Here is a 9,989-nt window from a genome sequence, read left to right as displayed (position 1 = left end):
CCCGCAGCCCTCTCGCAGAGCCGCGGGGGCGGTGCCGGTATTTGGGAAAGGAAAACGGAGACATCTGTACGCCATGTGTGGGGCTTGGAAACGTGGGGACAAGTGCTACCCCAGCTCCGGCCGGCCCTTTCCGCTGCCCGGCGGGCTGCCAGGCCTCTTCTAGCCTGCACCCCTCCGCTGCTGCCGGTTCCATTGGGGGAGGGACATCGGTGCTTTCCTCTCAACCTAAGGCTCCGGGGGAAGAGGGGCTGGAGGCCTGACAAGTGCCACATCGCATCCTGGGCTACATCTAGAGAATCGTGTCCAACAGATCTAGAGAGGTGATTCCGCCTCTCTGCTCTGATGAGACCTCACTTGGATCCACTGTATCCAGCTCAGTACAAGAGGGAAATGGAACTGTTGGAGCAGGTCCTGAAGATGGCCACGAAGATGATCAGAGGGCTGGAGCACCTCTTTTATGAAGGCAGGCTGAGAGAGTTGGGATTGTTCAGCCTGGAGAAGAGAAGGCTGTGGGGAAGCCTTCCGGTACCTGAAGGAGGCTTACAAGAAAGCTGGGGAGGGACTGTTTACAAGGGCGTGTAGCAACAGGACAAGGAGCAATGGTTTTAAACTAGAGCAAAGTAGATTTAGATTAGATATTAGGAAGAAGTTCTTCACTATAAAGGTGGTGAAACACTGGAACAGGATGCACAGTGAGGTGGTGAAGGCCTCATCCCTGAAGACGTTCAAGGCCAGGCTTGATGGGGCTCTGAGTGACGTGATCTCATTAAAGATGCCCTTGCTCACTGTAAGGGGAGATGGACTAGGAGACCTCTAAAGGACCCTTCTAACCCAACACATTCTGTCATTCTATGATTCTGTGATCTCAATGACTTGCTGTGTTTATAAGTGAGTAACAGACTGGGGGAAGAAACTTCTCTTTGCTAAAAAAAGACTGCAGGCAAACAATAAATCATATATTTTGTAACAAGCTTACTTAGGTTTTTTTTGCGTGTTTGGGTTTTTTTTATTGTAGTAGACCCTCTAAGGCCTAAACCCTTTGCAGTGTGTGCTGCAGAAACAACCAGTTGGTGCAATTGCTGATCTGAAGCTGTTTTGTTGCAAACAGAGAATCAACAAGTGCAGCTGTGGCTAAGGAGCAAGGAAAGTATGGGCTGTTCTACAGCAACAGAGTTGACAGATATACTGTTTTATGTAATTCCATGTACTAGCATAGTGACTCCCAAGGCTATATTGTTTTTGTTGTAGAATTGTGAAGAGGGAAAACTGAGTAACAGAATAGTAAAAGGAAAAAATGAGTTTTGTTCGTAAGCCGTGGAGGTATAGAGACTGATAGTGGACAGACTTGATGAAAGTGAGATGTCCCAAACAACCAGCTAGGAAGCTTCTAATTTCCTCGATGAAATGTTTGATCTCAACAAATGTGTATAACTTGTTCACTCCACTTTTATTAATGGAAGTGGAGAGGAGCATGGTGGGGTTTTGTTTGTGTTTTTGTTTTTTGGACTGTTGACAGTTTGAGGTCTGGAGTCAATGTTACATTTACAAACACCTGCTGGTAGCGTTCCCAAATATGAAATAGATTTATTTTTTTTGTTACATTTTCCTTTTTTTTTTTTGTGGTTTGGTTTGGTTTGTTTGTTTGTTTGTTTGTTTGTTTCTGGAGATGGAGAAGAGGAGGAGAAAGGCACTGCACTTAGTTTCCTTACATGGAAAACTCTGTTCCTCCCTCACTTCTGCTGATACCACCACTTTTTATCCTGTGGGTATTTTCATGGGTTCTTTACTTTTTTTTTTTAAATGAGAAAGCTTTCTTCAGTAACTGTCATCAAACAGTAATGATTTTACTTGTGCAAATACACTGTCTGGAGGAATTCAGTACAAAGAGACTTACTGAAATATGTATGGCTGTTAGTTTACCAGTTCTGAAGGAAGATCTGTTAAAAATCTGACTACTCAGAGCCTCTGTCTTTTCTTATGTATAGGTTATTTCAGAAGCTTTCCATTAAAGGAAACACATTTGAGTGAGATGCAGGAATCTTTTTTTTTCCATGTCTAATACTTGATGTAGAAAATCAACATCTTGTGCTTTCTGAAGTCATTAGGACCCTAACTAAATGAGTAGAGTCAGAACAGCCACAGAGCAGGAGTGTTCTCTTTGGGTGGTAAGGCTCCTCTGAAGCTGAATGCTTTTTATTTATGTTGTGAATTCACATGACAACTTAGGAATAGTTTGCATTTTGGGTACTTGCTGGGGACTGTGATTCTTTTGATAATGACTTTGCTGCTATAGCATATTACCATCATTTGGCAGTTCATGTGAGTTTATACCTTGGCAATTATTTAATGAAGTCGTACTTCTGAAAAGGGCAAGCATATCAGTACATGGCAGCAATGGGATTGCCAGAATTGCTACTTCTCATGATAAATTGCTCCAAAACTCATTTCTGGCTGACCAGTTCATTTGTGTTAGAGCCTTATTAAATGCAGTTCATGTCAGCATCTTTCTAACTGTATATCACTGCTCTATACTGAACACATTTTCACTGTTAAGTATGAGTAGACTTGATAGTATTTATTGTTTTGCCTTCTCAGATAAGCAGCAGTTGTGGAAAAGTCAGATGTACTTTATTGCAAGTTTGTTTGGCCCTAATTCTTAGAGAGATCAGGAGCATAATCAGTTAATAATATTTCATCATTCCTCAAATACTAGTAACTTTTTATTATATAGGACAAGTGTAAGGAAATTGCAAAACTTGTCTAAAGAACTTTCTCAAATACAGAGTTGATACCAAGAAGTGATGTGTAGTGTGTGATTGGAGGAATAAAGTGTTGCTAGTAATTGTATACAGTTAAATGTCTGGGAGTTCTATCTTTCATATAGAAAAGAGTTTCTAGAAATTTCTAGGAAATGTAGTAATTATATATTTAATTGTAGAACAATGGCTCAGAAATAATAATTTTTTTTTAGTTCCTCTTATACTTTTATCATTTTGCAAAACTGATTTATATTTATATTGCAGTGTAGCACATTTCTACACTGCAAAAGAGAGTTGGCATACCCTGAAGATGAGAAATAGCCTGGGATTTTGGTGTGGGCTTTTTTTTTTTCCCTTTTCAGATACAGATGTGCTCCAACATAGTATCTTGACTTTTCTGAAGACTCCTCAGTTCTTGTAACTGTTCACATGATCTTATATGAAACACAAAATAATTATCCTTTCTGATAATTTCTGTGAATTTCTGTTTTGACACTGTCACATTTTTAAATTTTGTAGTATGAAAATTACATTTGTAGTAAGTTTCTTTAGTCTGCGTGTCAGATGCACTCTGAATGTGTTGCCAGTGAGTTGACCTTTGGTCTTTACAGGAAGCCCTGGGCGGGATGCTTGTAAGTGGAAGAGTATAGGGATTCTCTGTAGCTCTATAGAAAGCTATTATGCCCCCCAGCGATGGTTGGTACAGAGTAGAATGCATTTTGGTCATTGTGTAGCTTTCTGTACCTGGTTATAGAGCAGACAGTGCCTGAGGACATAAATAGGCATGGACATGGACCTGGATGCCTTTTGTCCTTCTCTTGGTGATGGCCATCTGATGACAGATGAGTTTAAGTAGTTGAGTCACAACTTCTGTTTCTGATGTGTACATAAGCTTCTACAAAACACAGGTTTATCAGTTACTTTCTCATCTGCCATAATCTCTTGCTAGCTATTTAGTACTTTTATCTAAGTTGTGTTGCTCCGTTTTGCTTTCCCCTTTGTGTATCCTAAGGACCACAATGGTTCTTTTTTTGAATCCGTAAATTCTTCAGGCAAGGCAGTGAGATTTATCATCTGCTGCTCCCTCTCAAGTACTTGCACCTCTTCATTCCAAATTTCATTCACTCTTGTGAATAAAGCAGAGATCTCAAAACTAATGTTTGTAAGGCTTTGTGAAAATAACTTCTGAGGTGAAGAAATGGGATTTAAATTAGTACCTGTTTGAAGAGAAAGGTGCATTGTGAGTACAGCCGTGTTACCAGACATCAGATAATCTGTGTAGGAATAGACTATAGAAAGTTGGGTTTTATAACCTAATGTTCAAGGAACTACTTGATTTTTCTTGTGCTCTTAGCTTGTGTTCAAGGTGGATTGTAAAAGCAGCAAAAATTATGGTTCTTTTCAGAATTGGTGAGATACAGATGCAGCATAACTTTAGCTGCAAGAAACTTCTTATCTGTTTAACAGGAAAAGATATAGAACTAGAAAGTAAATGTAAATGCAGCTGTTAGTTTAGTAAAAGATATTGCCTCTCTTGTGACTTGTGCAACTAAATTAGCTTTCCCATTGACGTATAAGTGTTTGTTAAGCATTTTGTGATCAGTCAGAGCTTTACGTTGTTATATGCTTTAGGTGGGAAGTGAACGAAAATAGTAGTTGATTTCCACTGAAAAAGCAAGTGCCTATTATTTCCATTAGGAATTTCAATACAGATATTAATATTGGACAAGCTGTGTGACCTGTTTTGGAGTAGGTGAATGCAGTTACACTGTTTTCCTGCAACAGTATTTTTATGGTCTGTTCTGGTAAGGGTTAGAGAGGAAATGTGTCAGCCTTTGGTGAATTACATTAAAATTGCTTCAACTAAATTGAAAGGTCAGTGTAGGCAAACTAGATTTTCTTATAGTAAAGTAGAATCTTCTCCTAGTGAAGACATTACAGTTTATTGCTAGCTGTGGGCTGTTGCTGTAACAGCGTTTTTATAGCCTTATGTGAGTCATGCTAAACTATGGCTCAACTTTTTATGTACCTCAATATGTTGTTCTATGTTCCTTATTAAAGCCTTTGAAATTTCTCATCCTACTGGATGCAGTTGATACTCACTGGTGATGTCTTTAATACTACTTGTAGTTATTCTTCAAACTATTTCAAATGCAAATATTTTTGATACAGTAGCATCTGCAGTGATGATTAAAATTACTTCATAGGAATACAGTTACTTCATGGAATACAGTCTTGACAGCTGGTTGTGAACGATGGAGAAAGTTGCAAAATTGAGCTTGGTAAATAATGCTGTAATAGAAGTATGCTCTTGAATTTTGGAGGCAGGTTTCAGATTAACTGTTTTATCTAGTTGCTGGTGCCATTTTTTTTTCTTCAATTATTGCAAGAGAAATGAGAGCTCCAATAAAATAAATCAAAAGAGATTTCTGGGGATTTCAGGAGGAGTTTTAATGTGGACCACTGACTTGTTGGAAGTGCAGTGTGAATTAAAAGCTGAAGTACAATGTGTATTACATTCTCAATCTATTACAAAGAAGCTTCCAGTGTCCCAAATTGATCAAGTAATTATAATCATCCTAAGAAAACATGCAGAAGTAATTATAATATTAATTTGTCTGATCTGTCCAAGAGGTGATGTGGTTAGGATACAGTTCCATTATATGTGAGTCTGTGGCTGTAATTTTATAGGGTGAAACAAGGTCACTGGTACAAATCTTGTTTCAGGAGGTGCAGTGAAGAGACCTGATATTCAATAGAAAAGATTAATTGCAGGAGAATGTAAGATTCAAAGTTGTGATCTGATGGAAAGTAAGTCCCTTACTGCCCAGGGCCTTTTAAGAATCATATTATCCCTTTACTTCAAAAACACTTAAGGATATTCACTCCTCTTGAGTTTTATCTTTTGATCTGGCACCGTCTGTATTGATAGTATTTGGGGGAAATTCAAGGCAAGTTTGGATCAGATCTATAAATCTAAGCTGGATATATTGTGTTTTATCTTGAAGTATTTCATAGAACTAAGGCAACTTTACCACCATACTTATGCCATTATCTGGAGTAAGTTGGTATGTCCATTCTAGAAGCTGCATTGATTTTAGTGATATAGTTATCCATATGGATTAGAGATGCTGAACTGAATACATTAATCATAAACTGTGATGTAAGGCATTAGTGTCCCTGTCTTTCCTTTCCCTTTTACTTTGTGCTGCATGAGCACTAGCAGTGTGGGCTGCAAAAGAGATTATATACTCTAGTTTATATTCTGGCATGTTGGCAGAAACCTATTTGCTTTGAGAGCTTAATGTAGATTTAAGCCTAGTGGTTCAGTTTCTGGTGCACCTCCACATCTATCAGTTCTCTATAAATGTAAAGGCCTGTGTCAGAAGGGCTAAGCAGGCAGCTGGGGTAATTAATGTCTCAAATATATATTATATAAATAAATATACTGGAGTTTGGCTGTTGGAGTGTTATTGCTTCTGTTACATTAGCACAGAAGTATTAGAAAACACTAAATCTCAAGGGCATCTCATTTCTGATAACATGCATCTGTGAGGATAGCTATCTTCATGGGTGTTTAGCAGTAAGGCTAAAGGGGCTAGTGTCTTCCTCACTGTGCATTTTTAGCTACTGAGAAACATGGGTTAATATATCTAAGCATCATGTGTAGTAACCTTGTACAAATATTCCTGGGCTTGCTTCTACTGGTGGTTGAAATTCCTACTACACAAGCACAAAAACCAAAGAAAACCTCCACACATCCCCCAAAAACCCTCTGCAGAAACTTTGAAAACTCAAAGTAAAAATCAGTTTAAAATAATTTCAATATCACTTGTCTCAAGTATTCTAGGTTCGTTGGCTTTCACTTTTATTTCTCTCTGAATTTTCAGAAAATCGTTGCTTCGGTTTGAATGCTTTTCCTACTGTGTTGCTTCTCTTGTTTCTGAGAAGTATTTTTGCATGATTATGGAGGTTTTGATTGTTGTGAACCAAATGGATTAAGGAGAAGTATAACATTTTTCCAGAGCTGTGTCACCCCCTACAAGATAATATGATGATTCTGCTGTACTAAAAGCTAAAGAAAATGTTAGGTTAAAAGGGAGTAATAGGACCAGAGGTTACAGCAGTACTGAAAAAGAGGTATGAGAAATAAGTGACACAGTAGTTTCAGGGATTCAAAATGAGCTTGTGTTTCTACCCCGCTCTGTGCATTTGTTAATCTTGGAGTTGGAGTGTTAAAAATAAGTATTATTTCTGAAAATAGTTTAAAAGAAGAACACATCATTTCTTTAGTTAGCATATTTCATGACCAGCTTGGATTTCTCCTTAAACATGCTCTTCAGTTCCCTCATTAGTATTTAAAATTTATCTACAATTTATCTACTCTATGGTCATGACTGTCCATTCAGCCATTACCATTAAGTACCTTTGACACTGGAGTTTGTGGTGAGAGAGGGAACCTGTATGCTATGTGTCTGTATTTTTTCCACATTTACAACTCCATTGGTATGAGTTGAAAACTATTTGTTAATTCCTCCTCAATTCATACTGTAAAACAACATGAAAAGTCTTGCTTTTAAAACATCCTCTACATAATTTACCGAATGTCTTCCATATTTATATATTATGGTAATATAGTAAAGAACATGAACATTAGTCTTTGCTTTACTGCAACAAAAGGGATCTTCTGATGCTTTGATGTGAGAATCTGGTTGCTGTGTTTACAGAAAAAGTTCACAGCCTTCAGAGGATTAGAGTTCAGCAGCAATCATTTAATATTTTCATTTTGTATTTACATTCATGTGGATATTGGTGAACTTACCAAGTAACTGCAAGTATATTGAGTTAAAGACTTGCTAAATGCTAGTGAAATTTGAGAAGGAAGGGGCAAAACATTTAAAAGGATAAGGCCTTAATTAGACATGGTGTGTATTTAGGGATACTTTTTCTAACACAATGCATTCTGTGGGTGCGAGTGCCTACAAGTGACGGGAAACTTCGCATTTAGTACTCTAGAATTACCTATAGCAGGCTATTCTCTCAACTTAACACTCCACTGAAACAATATTTTTAAAAAATCAAATGGATGTCAGTCATTTGGAAAGACAGAATTAGTTGCTATTAAAAAAAAAGATTATATATGTTATCAAAGCATTACTGTCTTAACTTCATTTTGGCATTTAGGCAGCATCAAGAGATAGTTATCCTTAAAAATATTTTCTCATAAGGACAACTCTTAAATCGAACTCCCTAATATACTGCCAAGGAGGAACATTATGTGTTCCATTTCCCATTCATAAATTCAAAATGCACTCCCTATCTACAGTTAGAGTGAATTGTCTTTGTTGATGCTGTGGCCATGCAAAATCCCTGAAAATCATAAAAATGTGATGTGGTGAATTAAACCCAAACAAAAATAGCGTGGCTAAAAAAAAATGAAAAATAGGGGAGCCACTCTTCTTTCCAAGACAAAAATTTGGGAAGATAATTTTTAAAAGGAATTTACACTGATATGTTGCAAATTGCATAGGACTTGTTGGCAAGGCTTTGTCTCTCAGCAGAAATACAATAATCTTTACAGAATGGACATTAAGACTGCCTTGCCTGACGTGATCAAAATTATTTTGGCAGGTAAAATTGTTATAGAGTTTATGCTTGATGCTTCAGATTCATATGTTGTTTTCTTGTGTGTCTTTGTTTTCTTGAAATATATAGGCATTTCAGTAGGACTATGGAGGAGCTGGTTCACGATCTAGTCTCGGCACTGGAAGAAAGTTCAGAGCAAGCCAGAGGAGGTTTTGCTGATACTGGAGATCATTCTCGAAGTGTGTCTTGTCTTCTAAAGCGACAGGCAAGGAAAAGGAGGGGACGAAAAAGACGTTCATTTACCACCCATCATCCCTGGGAGACTGGTCACTGCTTAAGTGAAGGTTCTGATTCCAGTTTAGAAGAATCAAACAAAGACTACAGGGACAACCATGCTAATAAGAAAGACCACAGTGACTCTGATGACCAGTTGTTGGTTGCTAAACGAAGGCCTTCCTCAAACTTAAATAACATTAGAGGCAAAAGACCTCTGTGGCATGAGCCAGATTTGGCTGTTGACAGTCTGGGAAACAGAACTTTGCGCAGGAGAAGAAAGGTAAAACGGATGGCAATAGATCTACCATCAGAAGTCTCTAATGCACTGACTGTAACTCAACAGCAGGATAACGGCAGAAAACAAGAAATGGACAATAACAATAAATCGTATCAACACCAAGAGTTTTCCAAGAGCAAAGTGAAGAAAAGAAAAGTAGCGGCAGCTCGACAAGGACCAGAAATACTGGATGAAGGAGTAGTTATTGAAAATGAAGAAGTGAACCAAGCAAATAAGGACAAAATGGAGTATGAGGAACAAAAAGGCTCAGATGAGAACATGAGTGACAGGTTATTCTTTCTCTTCCTTTTTACACAAACTTTGGATAATATGTATTTGCTGTTATTACTGTTGCTTGTATTGGCAATCTTTGGATTTTTCTTTAATTCCAGAGTTAAAATGCTAGCATCAATAGTATCTGTTTTAAAAAGTTACTCTTGATTTATTTTAAGTCTGCTATTTTTAATATGAGAGTTGCTCAGGTTAAGGAATTGAGCGTAAAATAGAGAGTCATGTAGCAGAGAAATAACCAAGAAAACAGTTTTTTGAAATAATGCATTCTAATTGTTTCAAGATTAAGAATGACAGAATATACAAATGATTAATATGTTTGGGTTTTTTTCTGGGTATTTCAACTGGTGACAGTTCTCAGACAAAAATTAAGTGTTTTTCCAATTTCTAGACATTGGTGCTTTGATTGTTATCTCTATTTATCTGAAAGGTTGTCAGTGTTTAGAGTCGCCATTTAGACAGTATGTTCTTATGTGTCATGGGCATAAAAAGTCTGCAGGTTGCCAAGGATATACATCACTTACGAAATGCAAAAACCAATTTACAGTTCAGAAACACCTGAGCTTACCATTAGAAAAATGGAGGAATGATGACCCTTTGGCAGTGCACCTCATCCATCCATTCCAGACAGCAGTCATACTACAATGGTAATTGTTTCCAAAGTACTATTTTGACAACACAGTAAGGTGCAAGTCATTTTTTCATCATACACAAAGGATGTTACCTGCAGAGCCTGATAAGCTTATGTTTATTCCATGTGCCTGGCTCTGAATGCAGAACTGCTAATGAGAGACTCATAT

At 37.6% G+C, this 9,989-nt stretch overlaps 1 protein-coding gene across 1 annotated transcript; it reads left to right on the top strand.

Annotated features, from left to right (window-relative positions):
- Positions 1-6,490: 6,490 nt before the first annotated feature.
- GPATCH2 (G patch domain containing 2) lies at positions 6,491-9,188 on the top strand (the record flags this gene model as incomplete). Its single annotated transcript, XM_010195116.1, has 2 exons — positions 6,491-6,512; positions 8,474-9,188. A coding segment is annotated over exon 2 (698 nt), but the record flags the coding sequence as incomplete, so codon positions are not given.
- Positions 9,189-9,989: the final 801 nt, after the last annotated feature.

This window comes from Mesitornis unicolor, unplaced genomic scaffold (assembly GCF_000695765.1).
Source record: "Mesitornis unicolor isolate BGI_N332 unplaced genomic scaffold, ASM69576v1 scaffold5270, whole genome shotgun sequence".
Taxonomy (NCBI): domain Eukaryota; kingdom Metazoa; phylum Chordata; class Aves; order Mesitornithiformes; family Mesitornithidae; genus Mesitornis; species Mesitornis unicolor.
This window is presented reverse-complemented; position numbering and strand designations above follow the sequence as displayed.